Source organism: Mus caroli, unplaced genomic scaffold (genome assembly GCF_978045245.1).
Source record: "Mus caroli unplaced genomic scaffold, Mus_caroli_1 scaffold_12, whole genome shotgun sequence".
NCBI classification, from domain to species: Eukaryota; Metazoa; Chordata; class Mammalia; order Rodentia; family Muridae; genus Mus; species Mus caroli.
The window spans coordinates 19,925,873-19,950,234 of record NW_028227267.1 but is presented as its reverse complement, the minus strand read 5'-3'; the positions used below and the strand labels follow the sequence as shown (position 1 = coordinate 19,950,234).

General features: G+C 45.5%; 1 protein-coding gene across 2 annotated transcripts in view; it reads right to left on the bottom strand.

Moving 5' to 3' along the window:
• Positions 1-24,362, bottom strand: part of Il17rd (interleukin 17 receptor D) — a 64,209-nt gene that overhangs the window by 2,439 nt on the left and 37,408 nt on the right. The window contains exons 2-12 of one of the 2 annotated variants that reach the window (XM_021182108.3): positions 24,276-24,333; positions 18,444-18,569; positions 13,640-13,758; positions 13,029-13,149; positions 8,888-8,932; positions 8,641-8,792; positions 7,254-7,319; positions 6,599-6,653; positions 5,969-6,079; positions 4,775-4,959; positions 843-1,785 (exon numbers count right to left, since the gene is read on the bottom strand). In XM_021182108.3, the coding sequence (XP_021037767.1) occupies positions 843-1,785; positions 4,775-4,959; positions 5,969-6,079; positions 6,599-6,653; positions 7,254-7,319; positions 8,641-8,792; positions 8,888-8,932; positions 13,029-13,149; positions 13,640-13,758; positions 18,444-18,569; positions 24,276-24,333 (1,981 nt within the window). The remainder of the gene's footprint in view (positions 1-842; positions 1,786-4,774; positions 4,960-5,968; positions 6,080-6,598; positions 6,654-7,253; positions 7,320-8,640; positions 8,793-8,887; positions 8,933-13,028; positions 13,150-13,639; positions 13,759-18,443; positions 18,570-24,275; positions 24,334-24,362) is intronic. The other variant, XM_029469278.2, reaches the window with a different exon arrangement.

Sequence of the window (24,362 nt, the reverse complement as noted above, 5' to 3'; positions counted from 1 at the left end):
GAAGAAAGGACAGAGCCACCATCAGTACACTTTACTGACCCAGACCCCCAGTGCCACCACATGGCTGGGATTCGCTCTTGTGTGTTGCACAAATGAGGCAGGCACCAGAACCAGCTCAGAGCAACACTCTCAACCTCTTACCAGAGGAAGAGAGATCCCTCCGTTAGAGCCAAAGTTTTACATGTGTGACCCCAAGAAATTTTAGGTGTGGTGGATTCCTGAGGCTCTCTGGGGAAGAGCCCTCCTTCCCGGAGCACTGTGTGAAGCTAGCATTGAGAAGAATACAGTGTTCATGAACATAAGGTTCAATAGACATCTGGGCTTTAAAGGCAGTGGAAGGATAAAGGCAGCAAACACTTCAGCTCCCAGCAAGGGCACAATCCCACAGACCCTTGCCCAACACATGCATTTAGTATTCCAATCTTTTCAGAGTTAGGAGACTGCCAACCCTATTGACAACTGGAGCTTAACCCTCGGGACCCCATGGTGGAAGGGGCTCTACTCCCAAAAGGTATCCTTCTATCTGCATGTGCCTAAATATGCCACACCCAGCTCCTATTCCCATATGTGTACACACACAGAAAATAAACATTAATTTTTTAAAAGGCGATTCCACACCCAACAGCATATATAACACTGGTGGAAGGGTTTGAGTGGCTCGCCATAAAGACCATAACAACCATTTCTGCAGTCCACTCTTCCTGTTACTGGAATTCATATTACATCTGTCTATTTGTCTCAAAAAACAAGCAAACAAACCCACAACCACAAAAACACAATAGATGGTAGAGAGATGAGCAGACAGACAGATTAAATAAGGGCCCGGTCCTAAGGCATCTTACCTAGGCCAGAGGAGGAAGACACACTCTCGGTCAGAGAAGATGTTTCTATCTGATCCGGGGAGAGTCCCTCCATCAGAGGCAGAGAGAGCTCTGATGAGGGTACAGAAGAATCATATATGCCCGAGTCCCGTGGCATCTCTGAGGGACTGCCAGCTTTCACTGCGTGTAACAGGGGCTGCAAGGCAGGGGCACTATCACAGGTGGGCTGGGCCTCAGTGTCTTGGTCCAGGCCTACATGCTGACTCTCCAGGTATGAATAAGAGTCGGCTGGCCCAGCGGCCCCAAGTACACAAGCCTCAACTTTCCGACAGAAGTCACTCTCTGGCCCTGGTTTGCTTATGACATCATTTAAAACCAAGCCTGAGTCAAATTTCTCCAGGACTGGCTCCTGGTAGCGCACAGGGGGATGTTGGAAGGGTATAAACTGCTTCTCAAACCAGTCAGGCTCCTCGTCAATAAACTGGTGCATGTTGCAAATGGCAACATACAGGGAGCGGCCAGATTTGCTCCGGAAGTAGTTCCTTCTGCTGCTGTGGCCTGGGTGCTGACCTAGCTCCTCCTGCTCTCCCGAGTGCAGATGAGCACAGAGCTCAGGAAGGTGGTCCATGAGCTTGTACTTGGTGCTCAGGTCCAGGCTGCAGGGTACATCCCCTTCACAGGAATAATCGAAGTAGACGGCGATGAACTTGCGCAGTGCGGCGGATGAGCTCTGTTTGGCCTGACGGAGCTTCTCAGCAATGGCTGCCACGGCCACCAGGAAGAACTCGCCTTGCGCCTCGCCACGGCTGCCTCCTTTGTGTCTGAAGTTCTTCTTATCGACAAAGTACTTCATGCCTTTGGAGCACACGACAATGATGAACTGGGACTCGTGGATCTTCCGAATGACCCATTCTCTCTGCCCCTCTCTGCAGAGGCTGAAATCTTCCCCTAAGTCCAGAGCCACCTGGAAAGAGCACAGGTCACTTCAGTATTCATTTACGCCAGCACTCTATGGTCAACAACTGCATCCACACCCCAGACTTCCTGAAATTGCTTGCCACCCATGGCATCATTTTGATAACACAGGGGGCCATTAGCACTGTGGCCCTACAAGTGAGGAGAAGGAAGCCAGGATTTTCAGCAGCTTGTCTAAGAGACCTTGAGGATGTCTGATGGTATGATGGGAAGGAACTGTGATTGGTCCATGTGATGAGTGAGACTGCCGGATACAAGGAGCAGAAAGATCCTGGATACAAGTCTAAATGGCTGAGGAGAGAAAGCGGATCGTGACCCCATACTGCACTGGGATATGGAGCTTAGGCCTGGTGCCAGAGCCATCTACAGTGACAGGTGACTCATATGCAGAACGTGACTGAGAAAGAGGACCTCTTTGGCTGTGTTCAGAGACCCAGGGTTAGCCGGCTGTTCTGCTGCTATAGTATAGCTTTCCTGGTTAACCCTGTCTGGGCTGCACCTCTCTCTTGGTTCCATGAGACCTACAGTGTCATAACTCCACAAGGCCTGTGAACCAAGGGGTTTGGGGATAAGAGGGTTGGGAAGAATAGTGGGATCCCTGATAAAGCAAAGAAATCCAAGTATGCCTGATGCCCTCAAAGGATTTTACCCTTCCAAACGGCTTTCATCTGATACTGTAAGTAGTGACTGTACTGGTACCGCTTCTCCTGCAGGATACTGTAAGTAGCATCCCTTGGCAGCCATATTGGTACCATTTCTCCTGTAGTTAAAGAAATGACCCCTAAGAGCTAAACACAGATTATACAGCGGAGAGCTACTCTGGAAGGATTAAATTCTTCTTTCTAAAATAGTACCCAAGAGAAGAAAGCTCCAATGCCTGCCTATCTGCTGAAAAGAATACTGACTCATCTCATACTTTAATGCATCCTAACATTATTGTTGGGGATTGGTTCTAATGCTTTGATTTAATGAGAAATCTATGTGTCCAAATGCGAAAGGTCCTTGTCTCCAATTGGTTTTTTATAGATCAATAAAGATGCCAGCGGCCAATGGCTGGGTAAAGGGAAATGGGGTGGGACCCTCAGATTTGTGTGGGCTAGGATGAGGGAGAGAGGAAGAAAGAGGAGACTCGCCAGGATTCAGAGGAAGATGGATCAGACTTAGAGCTGCAGAAGGAAAATCATCCGAAATGTAGGTGAGAAGGAACGCGGACCGCAGAAGGGCTGCCCAGAAGCACCCTGGGCAGCAAAGACTAGGGGGACACCCAGGAGGAGCAGGGCAGCAAAAATACATCACCGATCTAAAGGACATTGACTCAGGAGTACTGGAGGGAAATCTATGATAACCAGGCAGAGGACTAGAACTGCCTAGCCTTTAAGCTAGCAAAGTTAACTCGTGTGTGTGTGTGTGTGTGTGTGTGTGTGTCTTTCATTCTCGGATCAAAGAGTTCCTGGAAGCATGGGACCCGCCGGGGGGGGGGGGGGGGGGGGGGTAGGGCGGCGCGCGGCGGGCATAGAGCAGCCTAGGTAAAAACTCCACACTATCCATTCATTATGCACATTCAAGCTAACTGGTAGCTTAAAATATGTGGCCCCCTAGAATTCTATAGCACACAAAAAATAGTGTGTCTACTAATCTTTTGACCTATGTAGTTTGTTAAATCATATGTGGAATGTTTTACAAATCTGTAAAAACAAAACAAAACAAACAAACAAACAAAAACCCTCTGTACTAGCTGATTTCATCTTAATAAATAAAACATAAGTCTTTTTAAGAATATTCCAATCTTTGACTGAGCAATTCCATTGTGAGGAGTTTATCCTTGAGAAATCATCAGAAATGATAAACAGAGACGCTTTACAAGCTGGGCTAACGCGGCTACAGCAAGTCACTATTATAGATGATGTAGCTATTTAAAACAAAAACTATTTGCAGTCTGAAAGAACAGGGCAGGGATCTACCACCTCTGCCTGTGCTGTCCAGACAGCTGCAGTCTGCAGGGGTTTGCAGCAGCCATTCAGCTGCTGAACTCAACGCTTTCCCAGCAGGAGGCAATCCCACCAGCCTTTAAATACAGCTTATTAACACCAGAGGGCAGTCTCACCAAAGGAATGGGCCAAATGGACTAAAAAACATCACATGATAACTTGCAATTGTGACAAACAGGGCATGCCTTCACAATAGCTTAAGACCCCACTGTAAAGACTAAGTGCCATTGTTTATGGAAAAGCTACGTAATAGCTAACTCAAGAAGATCTAAGAAAGCTGGGCACAGGGGCGCACGCCTTTAATCCCAGCACCTAGGAGGCAGAGGCAGTGGATTTCTATGAGGCCAGCCTGATCTACAAATTGAATTCTAGGATATCCAGAGCTACAGAGTAAGGAAAAAAAGGAGGAGGAGGAAGAAGAAGAATAGGAAGAGAGGAAGGAGGAGGAAAAGGGGGAGCTGAGAAAGCAGCGTGGACAACATTCTGTAAATACGGGAGCTCTCTCCTACTTCCTGGTTCTCTCTAGCTAAGGCCTTCTCACTGGTTTCTATGACTTCCTACCAATCAACCTCAGACCTCTGTTACACATTCCTCCCAGTGCCCAAGATCTCTTCCAGGGGCAGTCCTATCCTCGATTCCCAATCCCCGCAAACCTCCTTCAGGGAACTGCCTAGACTCCTAAAAGCTGTCTTCATTGTGTCCTCTCCCTGATGTCCCACAGAGACAGTCTCACACTCTGGTCATGTGTTCCATGGCAGGGCACTCACAGAACATCCTACCGCGTGGGAGGCGCTCAAAGGTCTCAAGCATAAATGTGTCATGCGAAGCCTTTGCTGCTGGTAACAAACAAGACAAATTCAAGACAGACTCTGGTTTGGAAAGTAAGATATTAGGTAAGTAGGTTCCCAGAACAGCAATGGAGAGATGACACGGAAGAAAAAGGCGGCGCACACATCCTGCCCAGGGTAAGAGAACAAACAGATTCCGTACCTCACAGCCACAGAAATCTTGCAGGAAATAGGCGAAACACTGGACCACGTTCATGTGATTCTGGCCATCTTTATTGGAGTAGCAGAGGAAGACCTTGGGCTGAGGCCGGAGCCTGTCTCTGGGGAGAGCCGCAGCGTATGTGGATGACTCTGGGCTTTCTTCATCTAAATGTGAATATATATTTTCTAAATTGGGAAAGAACATAAGGTTGACACCTATAAACAAAGCTTCGTCTTTTCCGTATGACCCAGGGCTCAGTGTCTCTCGGCTGAAATCCTAGCACTTGGGACGGGGGACGTAGAAAGGTCAGACGGTCACGGTCATCAGCAACTACTTGGCAAGATGGAGGCCAGCCTGAGCTATGTGAGATCCAAGTCTCAAAAGTAAATTTACCAAAAGGAGCAGCTGACATCTCCACCTGGGAGTCTCGGGTCTGTGACTCCAGCCTCAAGCTGCATAAACGGTTTCTGTAGTACTGTACCAGAAAGTGAAAACACTGTATTAACCTGAAACTGCCCCTAGACATGCCAAGAAGCAAACGCAGCATACACCCCTATGGCCAGTGAAGTGAAGGGCCCAGAGATGGCTCTGGCAGCCAGATAAGCTGAGGGAGGGAGAACAACTTTTTAAAGTATAATTTACAAAGGTAAAGTAACCCAAACCAACAACAAAAATGGCTTTTCACCTATTTATCTATCTATCTATTTATTATTTCTGGACAAAGGGTCTCACTGTATTACTCAGACTAGCCTCCAGTTCCTGAATTGGATCCTCCTGCCTCAGCCTCCTACCAACTGGGATAGCAAGCTTGTGCCACCACACTCAGCTTAAAGCACACAAATCTTAAGTTACATCTTTATTACGTTTATCTGCGGAGTCATCTGGGTAACCCCATCCAGATCTACAGTTTTCTAGGTGACAGACCTAACTTCTCAATGATGGCCACTCGCCAAACGAATGTTCTGAGTTTGAAAACTGGATTATACCTGGACATTGCCAGGTCCTAGAGATTAACAGTCAAACATTTAAATTCTGGGAACTTCAGTGGGCAAGGAACTAGCAAGGAGGTGTGAGGGGGTCCCAGGCCCCTCCTGAGGAAAGAAGGACTCCCCAGGCCCCGTCTTTGTCGGTACCCACCCTTGGCATGCTGCAAACTAGAGGATGGAGAAAAGCAGGCACAGCATAGACAGATACCTTGTTGCTTCTTTCTGCACATCACAGTGAACAGGGTTGCGAACGCAGATATGACAACCAGAGGCACAGTGATGGCCACAGCTCTGATGGGTCCAGCCCAGGGAGACTGCACTGGGAGATTTCAAAGAGAAAGTTTTTAAACTCAAGCAGTAGAATAGGTTTGGAAGGGAGGGGGGAGCCCCCCCCCCCCCCCGCCTCATTTTTTAAAACAAAAGCTGACTAACAGGTCCCGGGGTCCCCTACTACCTTACTCTATCTCTGCTGCCTAGACTATAAAAGGATTCAACAATTCCTTTATAATGTGTTGTCAAATATAATCTAATAGCTCTGAATATGCTAATCGCTCTGAATATGCTAACCACTCCAAATATGCTAAGGACTCTGTGAAGGAAAGCCCCCTCTCCCCTGCTTGTCTTGTAAGGATAATTGCCTAGTATCCATGGCAGATGCCATGCCAGCGTTGACCTTCCAGGCATCAACAACATGAAAGGAAACTTCCTTGATGAACAATTGTTTAAGAGAGAAGAGGTGAGCGACTGGTGTTTTGTAAACCACGAATTAAGGAGCACAGAAAATTCTACAAGCCTGCTCTCAAGAATGCGCCATCAAATCCAAGCCCAAGAGCTTTACCTGACTTCACCACATACTGAGCAGCTTTCCTGGTGGTGTTGCTGTCATCCACCAGCTAGAAAACAGAGAGAGCTGTGTTACTGTTTGGTATGTGCTAGCACATCTATACATTGTATCCGTCTATACATTTTATCTAAGAGAGAAGTAAAACAATACATTGTATCTACGAGGGAAGTACAACACTGGTGATTTCATTTATCTTTCCCTCCCCAGGCAGCCGGTGTGGGATCCAGTAAGGGAGATAATGGTGATAGCTTCACAACCATCTATAATGAGATCTGATACACTCTTCTGGTGTGTCTGAAGACAGCTATGCAGATTCACATACATAAAATAAATTCTTTTAAAAAACAATGGGGCTGAGGAGATGGCTTCGTGGATTAAAGTACTTGTTGTGGAAGCTTGAAGACCTGAGTTCAAATCCCCAGGGTCTGAATAAAAGCAAAGACCATAGTGTACACATCTGTAATCCCAGGAGGTAGAGGCAAGACATATTAGCCTTTCAAACTCATCCTTAGTTCTATAGGGGTTTGGGTTTGAGACTAGCCTGGGCTACACTGGACTCAGTCTTGAAACCAATAAACAAAACACTCAGAACTCCATGTGAGCTGCTTTCTATGGAAGTAACAAGAGGGCAGTCTATAGTTGCGCATACCTCAATGATATAGTCCCCTGGAGAAACGTTTTGGAGGAGGCAGCTGGTTGTCTCTGTATTCTGGTCCTACAAAAAGCAAAGAGCAACTCAAATGCCACGTAGCAGAAGAGGTGTCGGCCTCTTCATCCCGAAGCCGAAGGAGACCTGCTGCTGGTTTAAGCTCACTTCTAGATGTGATGGGATCAGAGGACAGCAGTGTTCACCTGTCACACATTCCTTGGCCTTCACTGAATAAAAAGGCCCAGGACTCTTGCCATAGCTTGTGCTTAGTTGGGAGTGCCTCATCTTTGTCACTTGAAAATAAATTAACTAGAATACCCTTTGCTTAATAGAACAGTGAGAGGAGGGGTTGCAGAGGGCTCAGTGATTAAGAGTTGGAAAACAAACTTTTTGTCTATCTATCCATCCATCCATCCATCCATCCATCCACCCACCCACCTACCTACCTAAGAAAGAGCAGGGCCTGTCATGGTGGCACACACCTTTAATCCTACCACTCAGGAAGCAGAGGTAAGCCTGAGTTCAAGGACAGCCTGACTTCATCGTGGATCCTGTACTGCCTTGTGAGTCTCAAGCCAATCAAGGCTACCTAGTAGTGAGACACCCATCTTACAAGAAATACATGTGGAACTTCCATGTAGAACTTTGGCAGACCATAGTTACACAATAAAAATGAATGCAAATCTGTTTAAAGCAAGAAGAGAAGAGCTGGGGCTCGTCTGCACTCATCTGTCATATCTAACTTGAGAAGATGCTCCCAGAAGTGCAGTGGGAAAGCTGCGGGGCCACAGGAAAGCAAGGCTACGACTGGACAGGGAGAGAGTGCACAGCGCCAACCATCTACAAAGCCTTTCCCATTGCTCTGGCCATACTCTGTTCATGATGCTCATTTTCAGGTTTCTATTTAACCCTGGTCTTTTGTTTATTAAAAAATGCATGCATGCATTACATACATACATACATACATACAAAATAAAAAATCCAGGGCCATTGATTTGCTAGTGACTTGGCTAGAGGTTTTTTTCCCCCTTCCTAGTTATGTGACCTCCCCGAGCCCTCGGTTCTCCACCTCTAAAGGAGGAAAGGAAGCAAGCTCTTTGATGAGCAGTCAGGATCTGAAGAGCAGAAAGTTCAGGGATTTCCTGACACGCAGCACCTGCAGATGCTTAAAATACGAGACAGATTGCTTTTGATCCTCTAGCGCTGTGCCACCCCCCCAGAGCGGCTAAGGTGGAGATGATGGGGACAAGGAACAGTGGTGAGTGAGTCAGCCGGAGACAGACCCAGTGGCATTCTTAAACAACCGCAGACCGCTGTAGTCCTCCACTCACTCCCACCATCCAGTAGCACTTTGACACACATGTGTTCTTTACACACAGTCACTCACCTGCCTGCAAGTCCTCCGCCTGAAGGGTCCTTCGTGCTTGAGCTTATAGAGAACATGGAAGCCACGGAAGCCGAAGTTCTGCGGGGCATGGTCGAAGGACACGTGCATGTCAGAACCATGCTGGCTGATATTCAGGTTTCGAGGCTTCCAGACTGTGAGGAGAAGGGCCCAGAGTAAGCACCCAAAGGCTGCCCCAACACCATTATGGGTTTAACACTTTTGAGAATTGACAGACAGCTATACTTACAAGGCTTACAGGCCAAGTTGTCAGGTTGTAACAACAGGTCACAGGCTATAATGTTTTACCAAAAAAAAAAAAAAAAAAAAAGAATATTTTTAGTTTTAGGACAGTTTTTTTTTTTTCCCTTCTATAACAAATGAACAAAATATATACTGGGTCTGATGTGCTGGAAAAGACACAAATTACATCATTTCAACCATAATTTTCACTATAATTCTATTGTGGGTAACAACCATTTAAGAGATACAATATACAAATATTAATGTGATGCACTTCACAGCATCTAAGTGGAAGCTATATAAAGTCACGGAGGCTTTTAAAGCTTGTCCACTATTGCATAGTTTCAACACTCAGAAGGCAAGGAGCTATTCCTGCTTCTGTCACTCAGTGTGCACTATTGTGGGATGTCTATGAGCAAGAGTGCTCTCCTGTGGGTCTGATAACCACTGAGACATTGTTTCAAGCTTCAAGGCATTCTAATTTCAACTCTTCTTGGTGGGCCCTGTGAATGGCATGCAGACAGTTCCTAAGTAGTCTGTCATCACTGAAAATTGTATTTCAGAGCCAAGGCCCTTTGAAACGATATTCCATCCCAGTAACACTAAGAGAGAGGCCAAGCAGTAGCCGTGCTACACTGCTAAGCAAGAGTCTCCTGTCAAGAAAACTGAGGTGGTATCAAAGCCACTGTGCACCACCATGGTGTGTGAATACCCATATTCCCAATAAACACCCCATCATGCATCTCATTCCAAAACACACCAATTCCAGTAGGAAATTTTAATCCTAAATTATACTAGTTTTTAGGCAGGATTTTTTTTTTCCATAAATGCATTCTTTGGTTTTTCTATCTGGCCATTATGCAGAAAGCAATCAGACAGGACAACCACTTTGTCCTGACCTGATGAATCTCAGTTTCAATTATGAAACTAAGACTTACAAAATAACTTGGCAGCTTAGAAAACAATCTCATTAAGAATGACTAAAGGGTTGGGCAGTGGTGGCACACGCCTTTAATCCCAGCACTTGGGAGGCAGAGGCAGGCGGATTTCTGAGTTTGAGGCCAGCCTGGTCTACAGAGTGAGTTCCAGGACAGCCAGGGCTACACAGAGAAACCCTGTCTCAAAGAAAGAAAAAAAAAAAAAAAAGAATGACTAAAGAAGGGGCTGGCAGGATGGCTCAGCGGTTAAGAGGACCAACTGCTCTTCCAAAGGTCCTGAGTTCAAATCCCAGCAACCACATGGTGGCTCACAACCATCCGTAAAGAAATTGGACACCCTCTTCTGAGCAGCTACAGTGTGATGATAATAATAAATAAATATTAAAAAAAAAAAAAAAACGACTAAAGGAAACATGGGTGCAGGCTAGGGCTGAAACCAAATATTTGATAGAAGATGAGGAATACAGGGAGACCAATCACAAGCAAAGAGGATCCCTGGAGGCAGCTGGCCATCCAAGACCCAGAACTCCAGATAAGAAATATGATCGGGGGAAGCCACTGAAGGAAGGTCTCACAGTGACCGGCCACCATATTTAAGGGCTGCCACTCAGGGAGACGAAAGAGAAACCGCATACAGAATGGACAAGAAAAGTGAACAACTGGAAAGCTAACATGGTTGGCAGCTGGGAGTTTGGGCTTCAGAGATTTTAGAGCTCAAACCCCAGCTCTTCACACAGCCCTGTGCCCTCTCTATGTATGGGGGAGCAGAGAGAGGAGGGTTTCTTCAAAGCGTTATTACAGAGATGGACTGCACTAACATTTAGAAAATGTTTAGAATAGAGTCTGAATAAACTTTGTTAATTTTAGTAAAATCTTCTAGGAATAAGTGGTCTCGGGTATGGCCACTTACTTTTTTTTTTTTTTTTTTTTTGCTTTTCGAGACAGGGTTTCTCTGTGTAGCCCTGGCTGTCCTGGCACTCACTTTGTAGACCAGGCTGGTCTCGAACTCAGAAATCCGCCTGCCTCTGCCTCCCGAGTGCTGGGATTAAAGGCGTGCGCCACCACGCCCGGCTGGCCACTTACATTTGTTCATCTTGAAAATTATGAATGCCACATGAAATATGCCACAGTCAATAATGGGGCAGTTAAAATATCAGAGGACATCTTTAGGGAGTTGGTTCTTCCCTTTTCCCACATGGATCCTGGAAATTAAAACTTACGTGGTCAGGCTTGCTGGCAAGTGGATCCCTGTGCCCCGAAACCACCCTGGCAGCCATGGCTTTCACTCATCCCCACCACACTTGTGACATTACGTCCTTTTACCTTCAACTTTCTACTCTTAGGCTGGTGTTTGGATTGCTTGTTTGAATCACCATCTAACCTTGTTGTAGAAGGCTAGAGATCTCAGAGGGCCTGTGCAAGCTAGGCAAGTGTTCCACAACCAACCTACAACAATCACACTAGCCAACAAACATCACAGCTTCTATACATGGATAAGTTAATAGCGATCACAGCATCCTCAAAAAAATAAATAAATAAATAATAAGTAAATAAATAAATAAATAAATGCTGGACTGGTGAGATGGCTTGCCAAGTAAAGGCATCTGTCCCCAAGCCTGATGACCCGATGCTCTGAGTTCCATCCCCATGTAGCAGAAGAAAAAGATCAACTTCCCAATGAACCTCTGACCTCCACACCACAGTGCCTACACACACACACACACACACACACACACACACACACACACACACACACCATGGCACCTCTCCCCGTTTCCCTATACTCAGGTACGGAGATGAGGATGCATGGTTTTAGTCCTAGTACGTGGGAGGCAGAGGCAAGTGGATCTCTGTGAATTCAAGGCCAGCCTGGTGTACATAACAAGTTTCTTTTTTTAAAAGATTTATTTATTTCATTTATATGAGTACACTGTAGCTGTCTTCAGATACCAGAAGAGGGCATCAGATCCCATTACAGATGGTTGTGAACCACAATGTGGTTGCTGGGAATTGAACTCGGGACCTCTAGAACAGTCAGTCAGCACTCCCAACCACTGAGCCATCTCCCCAGCCCCATAACAAGTTTCTGGCAAGGCAAGGTTACATAATGAGACCTGTATCAAAAATAAATAATAATAAATGTTCTTTTTAAAAATCAACTGTCGGGGCTGGTGAGATGGCTCAGTGGGTAAGAGCACCTGGCTGCTCTTCCGAAGGTCTAGAGTTCAAATCCCAGCAACCACACAGTGGCTCACAACCATCCGTAACAAGATCTGACTCCCTCTTCTGGAGTGTCTGAAGACAGCTGCAGTGTACTTACATTAAACAAACAAACAAACAAACAAACAAACTGTCAACTGCATGGTAGCTCAGGCTTGTAGTTCCACTTAGGAGGAAGGGACAGGAGGTTTGCCAGCCTTAACCTATATAACTTCAGACCTTGTTTCAATAAACTATCTATCTATCTATCTCCATGCTTTTACCTTGGTGTTTTTCTTTATGTTAGAATAGGATCTTTCTATGCAGCCCTGCCTATGCAAGTAAAACTGACCTCAAATTGACAGCAATTCTCCTGCTTTTCTCTCCTGAATATTGCGATCACAGGCATGTACTACCTACCATGCCTAGCAAGTACCCCCTACCCAATGCTAAAGACTAACCTAGCAGATGCTAGGACAAGCATCCCACCACTGAGCTACAGCCTCGGGCTGCTGGCCTTTCCTATTTATTTATTTATTTATTACTTTATATGTATGAGTGTTCTGCCTGCGTGTGTGTCTATACACCACTGGTATGCCTGCTGTCCACAGGTCAGAAGGGGTCATCGGATCCCTTGGCTTTAGAGTTATCAGACCCAGACAATCTGGGAGAAGAGCCCATGCTCTTAGGTGCTGAGCCAACTCTCCAGCCCTTAGTCTTGATTTTTGAAAATACATTTTTGAGCTTGTGCAGTGGCTCATGCCTCTCATCCTGGCATTTGTGAGGCTGTGGCAGGAGACCTGACATGGGTTTTAGTCTAACCTGGACTACCTACAGAATTCCAGCATAGCCTGGACTGTAGAGAGACTCTGTCCTTTTTGGTTTGTTGGTGTTCATTGATGTGAATTTGCTTCTCACCCTACTTACTCTCTATCAGTACCTGGTGCGTTTGTAATCACTCAAAAGTAGAAATCACTCCCTTAGGAGGCAGGCCGAAAGGGTCATACTTACCCCGTGTTCTGAAGAAGAAGGGATGGTAATTGCTTTCATTTTTAATGGAAGGGAAAGGGACGATCTTTACAAAGTAATCCGTCTCAAATTTCAGATTCAGGAAAGGCTGAGATTCCATTCCCTAAAAGGGAACAAAGACACACAGAGTGTAGAGACCTGTCCACCCACCACCTCCAAAAGACCCGCACGCCACACTGACTGTCACTCAGACACAACTCCAGGGCCAGGCAGAGCCCAGGAAAGCAGAAAGCCGGGTCCACTTGATGGACTTAGCTTAGGTTTCAAATCCCAGATGCTAGAGAAGGAGAGCACTGTCTCTTCTTGGATAGGAAAGCCATGGCACATCAGTGCTGAGCCTGGGAGTTAGAGGGAGTTAGGGGTGAGCCCCCAATCCTCTCCAGAGCACACAAGCTGCTGCTTCAGTGGAACCAGAGAGGTGCGTTTCTGGGTGTGTGACAGGCTCAGCTGCCTCCCATTCTCGCCCATCTTGGCTGGACCCCAGAGCGCCCTGCCCCCCCTTCTCCAATTTCAGACTTTCAATTGACCATTCAAACCCCAGAGACAATGGTGTCTTCAGGAACACGCACACTCCCTGAGCACGCGTGACTTACAGTTCTTCTAAAGCTGCTGTTGAGCTGTTTGGGGTCCTTTAGAATCAGCTGTTGGCACTGTCTGCCCTCCGACTTCAGCTCCTCCAGGATGACTCGGAATCCTTTTAGGAATTCAATGCCTAAGCAGGACAGAGGCTGATGAGATTTGGACCTAAGTATTTCTGAACACACTTTCCCTCCTCAGAGGTCACATCTTCTCCAGCTACACACCAAAGCTAAAGGACATCTACACAACAGAAGAGTGCTCATCCTGCATTCACCACCCTGGGACACGTGGCACGGTCGCCATCACTGTTCCTAGTACATCCATGCTCTATCCCTCTCTGCCATTTGACAATGATCTCGTGGTTCTGTGACACTTGGATTCAGATTCTTAGGCTCAAGTCTCAACTGATCACAAAGTCTATAGTGGAATGTATCATTTCAGATATGCAGGACCGATAGCTAATTCCTAGTGAACGGCCCCAAACTTTGTTTGTTTGTTTATTTATTTATTTATTTACTTTTATTAGGCATTTTCTTCATTTACATTTCCAATGCTATCCCAAAAGTCCCCCATACCCTCCCCCCACTTCCCTACCCACCCACTCCTACTTCTTGGCCCTGGCGTTCCCCTGTACTGAAGCATATAAAGTTTACAAGACCAATGGGCCTCTCTTTCCAATCATGGCCGACTAGGCCATCTTCTGATTCATATGCAGCTAGACACACAAGATCCGGGGATACTGGTTAGTTCATATTGTTGTTCCACCTATAGGGTTGCAGATCCCTTTAGCTCCTTGGGTACTTTCTCTAGCTCCTCCCCAAACTTTGTTTTTAACCTAAAGTTTTAGCTATATACTTTCTTAATATGTTTCACTGAGCAGCTTACAAAATTTCCAACACAGTGTATGTCTGCGCCAGAGAGGGCTCCTAAGCTTCAGATGATATATTTTAGGGGAATGTCAGTCTTTCTAAAATCACCCCCAAAAAGCAGATAGCCATGGACTGCCCAGTGTGTGCTCTGTGCATACAGCCCTCAGAGGCTACAAGATGCCCACAATGTTACTAAAAGGCGCAGGCCCAGCCTAGCCACCTGAGCTTCCTCCCGCTGCACATCTGACTAGATGCTTTCAAAAGGATTAAGCTCTGATGGCCACAAGAGCCGGCAATGGGGCTCTGCATCCAAGTGCAGCTGGAGAGCCCCCAAGCTGGCCTCAATTGTCGAGATATTGATTTCACATTCTTTCTGAACACCAGACAAGGAGACATTTTCAACCCTTTCCCTCTCAGAGCAAATGTAATTACACAGGATGCAATTAACCAGGTGGGAAAATTATTGATGGCAAAGGTCACAGAGATCTTTTCTCTTTTGAGTAGGTCCTCCAATTCTGTAATTATTTGATGAAGAGCACATTAAGTTCCCAGTAGCTAGGGTGGAAAAGGCACAATTAAGAGCCTTGTATTGCCAGGTGGTGATGGTGAACACCTTTAATCCTAGCACTTGGGAGGCAGAGGCAGGTGGATTTCTGAATTTGAGGCCAGCCTGGTCTACAGAGTGAGTTCCAGGACAGCCAGGACTACACAGAGAAACCCTATCTCGAAAAAAACCAAAAACCAAAAACCAACAACAAAAAAGGAGCCTCGTATTGTAGAAGCTGGGAGTTCTACAGTGCATGGCAGTTTTTCAACCACGAAGCTTCCTGTGTGGTGACAGCCAAGGGATCCACAACCCAAGATTAATAGGCAGGATGACACAATACAACACCTCACAGAAACTTGCCTTTGGAGACCAAGAAAGACTTCTGAACAATCTTTACTACTTAAATACTACTTGATTGGAACAATGTTTCCATAAACATTGTTTAACAGAAGGTAGGCGACTCAGGTTTAAAGGCAAGTCTCTCACAGTTATTTACAAAGCGATCAGCTCAGTTTTGCAGAGATGGACAGACCTGGGCCTTAGTTGGTTTTGGGGGTTTTGTCTCTGTTTTGTTTTGTTTTTTTTAATTTATTTTTTAATTATGCACACCAGAAGAGGGAATCATACCCCATTACAGATAGTTATGTGAGTCATATAGGTGCTGCAAATTGAACTCGGGATGTTTAGAATAGCCAGTGCCCTTAACCACTGAGCCTTCTCTCCAGCCCGTTTTTATTTTTTCTCTGTAGCTCTAGCTGTCCTGGAACTCACTCTGTAGACCAGGTTCGCCTCGAACTCAGAGATCTGCCTGCCTTTGTTTCCCGAGTGCTGGGATTAAAGGCATGCGCCACCACAGCAGGACTGAGCCTTGTTTTTCAATGGACAAACTGAAATCATAATACTAAATATAGGGCTGGAATAGACTGAAGCAGCAAATCTAATTCCTATGACACATCCGTCCTGAGCTTGTGGAGAAACTCCCGTTAATTCCTCCTAACAAACATGGAGGTAGGTACTATCCCATTTACAGATAAGGAAAGGTCAGAGGAACTGACCTCCCCATCCCGCATGGTAAACAACACCTGCAAGCCTTGAGCTTTCGGCCACTGTCCGTAGCCTTGTGCTCCACTCCCCTAACTTCCCAGGGGCGAACTTGATAGACAGATCCCATCTATGGCCACCCCACTCCACCCAACCCCACCTTAAATCATTTCTCTTCCCACCACCAGCTTATACCTCTCACTCTCCTCTAAAGAGGGAGTCTGCCGTTTACCAGATCAAGGTTTGGCCATTTAAGCCTTAAATAGAATGACCGACCGCTTCTTTTATTCAGAGAATAGTCTTTTTAAAAAAAAAAAGAGATTTTTTTTTTTTTTTTTTTTTTTTTTGGCTTTTTCAAGACAGGGTTTCTCTGTGTAGCCTTGGCTGTCCTGGAACTCACTCTGTAGACCAGGCTGGCCTCGAACTCAGAAATCCACCTGCCTCTGCCTCCCGAGTGCTGGGATTAAAGGCGTGCACCACCACGCCCGGCTCAAAAAGAGATTTATTTATTTATTGTATGTGAGTGCACTGTAACTGTAGGTTGTGAGCCTTCATGTGGTTTTGTGGAACTGAATTTTAGGACCTCTGCTTGCTCCTGTCAATCCTGCTCACTCCAGACACCCCAGAAGAGGGCGTCAGATCTCATTACAGACGGTTGTGAGCCACCATGTGGTTGCTGGGATTTGAACTCAGGACCTTTGGAAGAGCAGTCAGTGCTCTTACCCACTGAGCCATCTCACCAGCCCCAGAGAATAATCTTAATCTATGCATTAGGATAAAATTATCTCTGGAAACGCTTAGGGTTTAAACCCAGCAGTACTTATGTGGATGGGTAAGTTGGCCCAACACCTCCCCAACTTCCCTCTACCTCACACTCATTCCTACACTGTAGCTCTGGGATGTTTCTGTTCTGATTAAGAAATCTAGGCTTTCTTTAACTTCTCCCTGGCCATCCGCTGAAAAAAAAATGTCCAAGACCAGCAACAATCAGAAGGAGAGTACAGGGCTGGGAACTAGGTTCTGATAACAGCAACAGTTGTTCTTGGGTACCTTTCTCTGTCCGCCAACCACAAGGCAAATACACCTCCACTTGGCACCCAGGGAAGCCAGGGCTTTGCAGTTTAAATGCCTCATGTGAAAGATAGGTCCTAACCAAGCCTGGCAGTACACAGAGGATCCCAACCAAGCACAGCAGTGCACACATATCCAGCCTTTGGGTAGTATGGTAGTAAATACATAAGATGCCAGCCTTTGAGTGGCATAGCAGTGCATAGATAGGATCCCAGCCTTTGGGTGGCATAGACAAGAAGGACCGTGAGTTGAATTAGCATTAGCAATATAACAAGACAAGACAAGACAAGAGGGAGCTGCTGAGTGTACTGGTACACACCTCTACTCCCAGCACTTTTGAGCTGGACAGGAGAGTCAGGGTCTGGAGGCCATCCTGAGCTACACAGTAGGTTTGAGGCTAGCCAGGGATACACAAGATCTTGTTTCAAAAAACAAAAATCAAATAAACAAAAAGAAATTACCAACCAAGTTCACTTGAATGGAGTTAAAGAATCTTAGTTCATCCTGGTTTGGCTATCCCATTCTCTCTTAGGTATTAATTCATTCAAGACAGATTCAGCCTGGTGTGGCAGCATACGCATATAACCCCAGCACTCAGAAAACAGAGGCACATAGACATGTGTTCGAGGCCAGCCTGGTGTACACAATGAGTATCAGGAGAGCCAGGGTTAAACAGAGAAACCCTGTCTCAGAGCCCCTCCCTCCAAAAAAAAGATAGATTTGGCCAAACAACTTGGCCAGAGAAATGGGGCTTGCTAGCTTTCTATTTTTTATTTCACTCTGAATTTTGTTGGCCTACAAGGTCTAAAAATAAATTCAACTTGGTCTCTAGCTTTAAACTCAATGATTTTATGCTTTCTTATGAAAACAAGAATTTTCCTTTAAAAAAAATATTAACAAATATGCCAGAGATGGGTCCACATGTCACTGTGACCCCAGAGACCACTAATGCTGGAGGCCAATGCCAAGGTGGCCCTGCACAAACCACGGGCGCTTCCAGCACTTTCAGCTCCTGACCATGTAGTAAGGACCTACCTGTCTAAAACTACAAAAGCATCACCAATCACAATTCTCTCAAACAAGAAACACACACACCAGGGGGACACTGTGTGTGTGTGTGTGTGTGTGTGTGTGTGTGTGTCCCTGGCTGGAGGATAAAAGCACAAAGCAGGCCAGTGTCCAGGGCACTCTCAGCTTTACTGTAAACCTGCATGCCTGAAGGCCACCACACACAGCCACTCATACTGGCACCCCCTATACCCCACAGAGGATATGAGTGCTAACACTTACCAAGGGCCCCTGGGGACCAAAGAATGGTGACTGCCACTTGGTCGTGGCAAGCATACTGGCTGATGGTGATGTTCTGGGCATCAGCAATCACATGCTTCCCGACAGGATTCAAGTAGGTGGTACAGTCTAGAGTTGGAAAAAAATGAAAAGTTAAGTCTTTAACCTTTATTTTCCATGTCATCTTACTAGACTAGGCAGAGTATGTTTACAAGTGCCAAATCCACTCCTATTCTAAATTTCGCCAAAAGCTCACATAAGATACTAAAGCTGATTGTAGCTAGAAAAAACATAATATGTTACAGCGGGCTATAACTGCAGCAACACCACCCCCTCTCCTGAATCAAATCCCTGCACGTTGCTAGGACTAGAATGGTTGGCTACGGTAGACTTTTGTGTCAGTCGTTAGCTTTGTTGGTCTTTTGTTTCTCTTCTTACTCATATGCTGTTTTACTGAAACCAGTAAGGCCTTACATCAGCTCTATCCTCAGTTAGTTCTATCCTCAGTTAGTTCTATCCTATTAACTACTTTGGAGTGTGTTTGTTTTTAGAAGAGACAGAGGGGGCAAGGTCACCAGGGAAAAGGAACTAACGTGCGGGTGTGAATCCACAGGGGACTAATTTCACAGGCAAACTGTTAAATGACTCACTGCCTACAACACAAGGCACCATGTTTGAACCCTTAGTGATGAGGACACCACCTAACCAAGGCAGCTGGGAGTGCTGAATGCACATTCAAAGGCTGCCAGAAGCTCTGAGCCAGAATCATGCTGGAACTTCAGAGAATTACCACACTAAGGCAGATGGTGCTGAGAGAACTGTTCTGTGTTTCAACCCACAGTGTCCACCCTGCTTATCTCCATTTCTTTCTCACGATTCCACTCAAATCGTCTCTTCTGTATCTACTGCAAAGGGCTTCATGTCTTCAGAGTCTAACTCTACGGGACATTCGCCTGGGATGAAAGACATGTCTAAGAAGCTTAGGGAATCTCTTGTGTTTTCCCTTGTAAGCTGCACTGCTCAGTTCCCACTTTTTGTTTGTTTGTTTGTTTTTGTTTTTCGAGACAGGGTTTCTCTGTGTAGCCCTGGCTGTCCTGGAACTCACTTTGTAGACCAGGCTGGCCTCGAACTCAGAAATCCGCCTGCCTCTGCCTCCCGAGTGCTGGGATTAAAGGCGTGCGCCACCACGCCCGGCCAGTTCCCACTTTTATAACTAAAAGCACTTAAGGAGGCAATCGAAAACAGTATATGAACCAAGCAAAAGCTCATCTATACTTTCACCAAACAAGGACAACTCGGGGAAGACTCCAAGGGGGGAGGGGGACCTGCCAAGCCTTTCACCTTTCAACAGGAATACTACCTGCACACCACCCAACTTGAAAACCCCAGCCTCTACACTGCCTGGCCTGCTTTCTTGCCTGACCACATCAGGCAAGGTTCTCCTTGTTAAAAGTCAAGTGCTTCAAAACGAGTTGCATTTTTACTTCAGTATTACTTAAAAGGATGTTAGTAATACTACTAAAGTCTGCCAGGCAGTAGTGGTGCAGGTCTTTAATCCTAGAATTCAGGAGGCAGAAGGCGGCAGAGCCCCGTAAGTTCAAGGCCAGGCTGGTTTACAGAGTTACAGGATAGACAGCCAGGGCTACATAGTGCAACCCTGTCTCAAAAAACAAAAATAACATGAATCTTGGCGGAGGGCGGTGGCTTAGCGGCTGGCATTCCTAGTTTTTGGACTGGAGATTCAGATCCCCACAGTTGCTGTCCAGCAGTTCCAGCCCTGGGAGGTATAGGCAGGGGATCCTCAGATCAAGTAGGCTACAGAGACTGACCAAGCAGCAAGAGGTGGGTTTAATTAAGAGATCTCATGTGATGCCCAAAATTAACCTCTTAGGCGCCACCTGCCTAAGGATCTGCTAATTTCCTGGAATTCTGGGAGTTAGAGTTGTTTCTTCGTGGGAAAGTATGGTGGCCTATAGGCTTGTCTTTATAAACCCCTGTAACAAGGGGCCATTTTTAGTGAGGAAATTTCATGGAATGCTCCTAACCAAAGTCTCTCTCTTGGTCAGTATTGAGCTTGCTAAAATGGTGGGATTGGTTTTCCTCTGGTGAATCTCACTTGTTTCCATGAATAAGGTGGAAGGGTAATATCATTCTGATATCAATTTCCGGACTCCATGGGCACACCCAACCATATGCACATACATGCACATACATTTCCACACACGTGCACCTACACATATACAAATGTTTCTATAGGTATAAACACATGAAAGTGTGCTGAATATAGAGATACCTATAGTAGGGAGTGGGGAGAAGGTGTGCCAACATCCAGGCCGACCCCTATACTGAACATATTAGAAGACTATGGCCCAAAACATCAGCTAGGTGGCTGAGAACCCAGCACTGACTTGTCCAGGGGCAGAATAATGACAAGCAGCCTCAGGAGAGCTTGAGGGGAGTGGGGGCAAAATATCTCAGACTTAAGCTCTGAGTCTAAAGTGTTCAGCCTGCAAAAATCCTAACTGCAACCAGCTTATTTTTTACTAGTATAGAAAAAAGACAAGATCTAGCTGGGCATGGTGGCACACGCCTTTAATCCCAGCACTCGGGAAACAGAGGCAGGCGGATTTCTGAGTTTGAGGCCAGCCTGGTCTACAGAGTGAGTTCCAGGACAGCCAGGGCTATACAGAGAAACCCTGTCTCGAAAAAAAAAAAAAAAAGACAAGATCTTATCACACCTGTAAAGTTCCAGTATCCTCATTTATTGAGGTCTGTAATATAAAAGAAGCCTGCTTACTAAGCTCTGAAGAGACAAGGAACAGAAAATGGCTACAAGGTTTTATCCTTTCCCATTCCTGATGCCAAACTGACAACAGTGTTTCCATAAATACAAGAATGTAGGCAGAAAGTCTAAGAATTAAGAAAAGGTACCAAAACTTACTTAGGCATAACACCACTCAGAGCCTAAAAAAGAAATGTGGCTCACAGGGTCAGAAAGACCAGGAGACGTGTGAAAATCAGTTACAAATTAAAGGCAAAACATTTTCTTCATTTACTACATCAGATGACCAAGAATAGAAAACAAGATCTTTATGTTTTGGTAGTTGTGGTGGGAACTCGGTAACTGGTTTCTAACTTTTTTCTTTTCATAATCCAGCCCCAACAAATTCCTATATTAGAGATGATAATAAGACTACAACTACTGTTTTACATAATATTATATATTATGCTTAATGGATAAATGTCTTAGGACATAAGATGATTTTGTGTGTGTGTGTGTGTGTGTATACATACACTAACACCAGCAACATTAATTTGTACAGATTCACATGCCTATTAGAAGTACCTAGCCATTGTTAGTACTCACAATGACTTTTTGCTGATTTTTCCCCCTCCCTTCAGGATCTCACTGTGTAGCTCTGGATGCCTGAAACTCACTCTATCTGTAGACCTCACTGGCCTTGAACCCAGAGTATCATCTGCTTCAGGAGTACTGGGATTAGGGTGAACATCACCATGCCTGGCTTGGTTCTTAATCTATTTTAAACAGAACTAGTTATCAGTTGATCAATTAATAAGTTCTTTACAGAAAAGATAAGTGTCTTTTTTACTATAAAACACTAAATACACTATTTAAAACATGACTATATCAATTATTAGCTGGTCTAAACTTTTGAATTACAATTGCAAAGAAACTTCCTTTCTTTCTTTAGCTGTCTTCAGACACTCCAGAAGAGAGCATCAGATCCCATTACAGATGGTTGTTATCCACAATGTGGTTGCTGGGATTTGAACTCAGGACCTTTGGAAGAGCAGTCAGTGCTCTTAACCACTGAGCCATCTCTCCAGCACCGCCCCCCCACCAAAACCTTTCTGACTAAATGACATTTTGCACCACCACCCCCCCCGTGCGCCAAATTAACTGAACTCCAAATATTTCAGAAGCCAAAGTGAACCATGAATTAAATTCTAATTAAATGATGAAGAATTAAGAAGAAAGTAATGGCCTGGCAGTGGTGGCTCACACCTTTTATCCCAGCACACGGGAGGCAGAGGCAGGCGGATCTCTGAGTTCGAGGCCAGCCTGGTCTACAGAGTGAGTTCCAGGACAGCCAGGGCTATACAGAGAAACCCTGCCTCGAAAAACCAAAAAACCAACCAAACAAACAAAACAAAAAATAAAATAAAATAAAATAAAAGAACGAAAGAAAGAAAAGAAGGATGAATGAGACAAGGAGCACATAGACAAAAATGTCATCCAACAAATCAGGGCACTGTAGCATGTGCTCATAAAACCAGAATTCAGGAAGATGGAGGCAGAAAGATCAAGAGTTCAAGACCAGCCTGGACTACATGAGACTCTGTCTCAAAAGCTCGAGTGCACACACACACAATCAAAAACAAAAGAGACAAACATAAGATATGTTTAAGTTCTGCAGGCATAGCTTACACACACACACACACACACACACACATCCATATTAAATCACAGACCCAATGTTTGTTTGCAAATGAGCTCTGGACTCTAACAGGAGACCCACTGGGGCCAAGAGCACAGATTAGTAATCACTCACTCAAAGAGCAATCCTCTACACATGGCTTTACTTAGCAGAATCAAGGACCAGAGGCCTGCAAATCTTTCATTCCCATCATGGCGTTTACCTAAAACATACACACACCACGGACAGGAAGGAAGTGCCTGCTCGTCACTGTAAGTCTTACAATATAACTTAAAAAATACTCAAGCTGCCATCTGTGGATGTGAATTTGAAACACATATTCCTATCTCAAAATTGTCAGGCTGTATTCAAGACCTCAACAACCCAAGCTTGGTCAGAGGACAGCTGATTGCTCCACTGATCTTCTCTAAGAGATGAATGAGCAGTCGAGAGCCAACAAAAGGGAGCGGTGGTCCCTCTGACCAAGTTATGTATAGATCGGTACCTACATGGTGAAAATACTCAGAGCTCTAACTTCCGAGGAAGGACAATAGCTGCTCAGAACAGACTGCAAATGTTTAATCAGAGGGAAAGTCACCTTGTCCTTAGAAAACAATCCAGTCAGGAAACCAAAATGCTGCTTCTTGTATCCACACACACTTGGACCAACCTGTAACCCTAGCAGACAGCGTTTCCTGAGCATCCACAGCAAGCCTGCCACAAGGGGAGATGATGTAAGGACTACCCCATTGCAGCCTCCAAGTGATGCTAAGGACAAGTTATATCACTTGTTACACGTCACACAGACAGACAGGAAACTGAACCTGGTACTGAGGCCTACATTAGAGATGGCCAACTAGAGACCCCTGGGCAACCCTGAAACACAGATCTGATTGGCCCACTCTGTTTGTGAAGGGGAAAAAAAAAAAACTTAAATAAAGGCCAATATTGAAAAGCATTTTATGGAGTGGGGTAGTTATTCCTGGAACTTTTTTCTATTCTTAGAAACTGTATCTGGCCACTCCCAGTGGGAATTCCAGCAGACCACACTGAGCTGGAGTTAGAAAGCCATGCCTACTTCAGATCAGACAGACTGCCTGGCCAGTTTGCCACAGTCTCCATCCTTGTCCCCTAGTGCGACCTACAGGTTTCTGTGTGTGTTTGCTCTTAAAGACAAGGCTATATCCTGAGTTGAAGACACTTGACCTGTTCAAGCTCTCAAACACTTTGGTAGCTTGATGTAGACTACAATGCTTTAACTGTTGACAAACCTGAACAGGCTCAGAAAAGTCCTCAAACAACCCCAAGATCTGCAATGTCTTCAACAAACTACAAGCGTGTGAGCTTTGGATGTTGGAACGGGCCCCCTTCTCTGTGGGTCAAGCTGGTTACTTACTGTCGTATCTGAAGGTGATGTTGTGCACTCCACTGTTTCTGCTGGCTGGCCCCACTCCCTGTGGGAAAACAACAGAGTAAAGCCAAC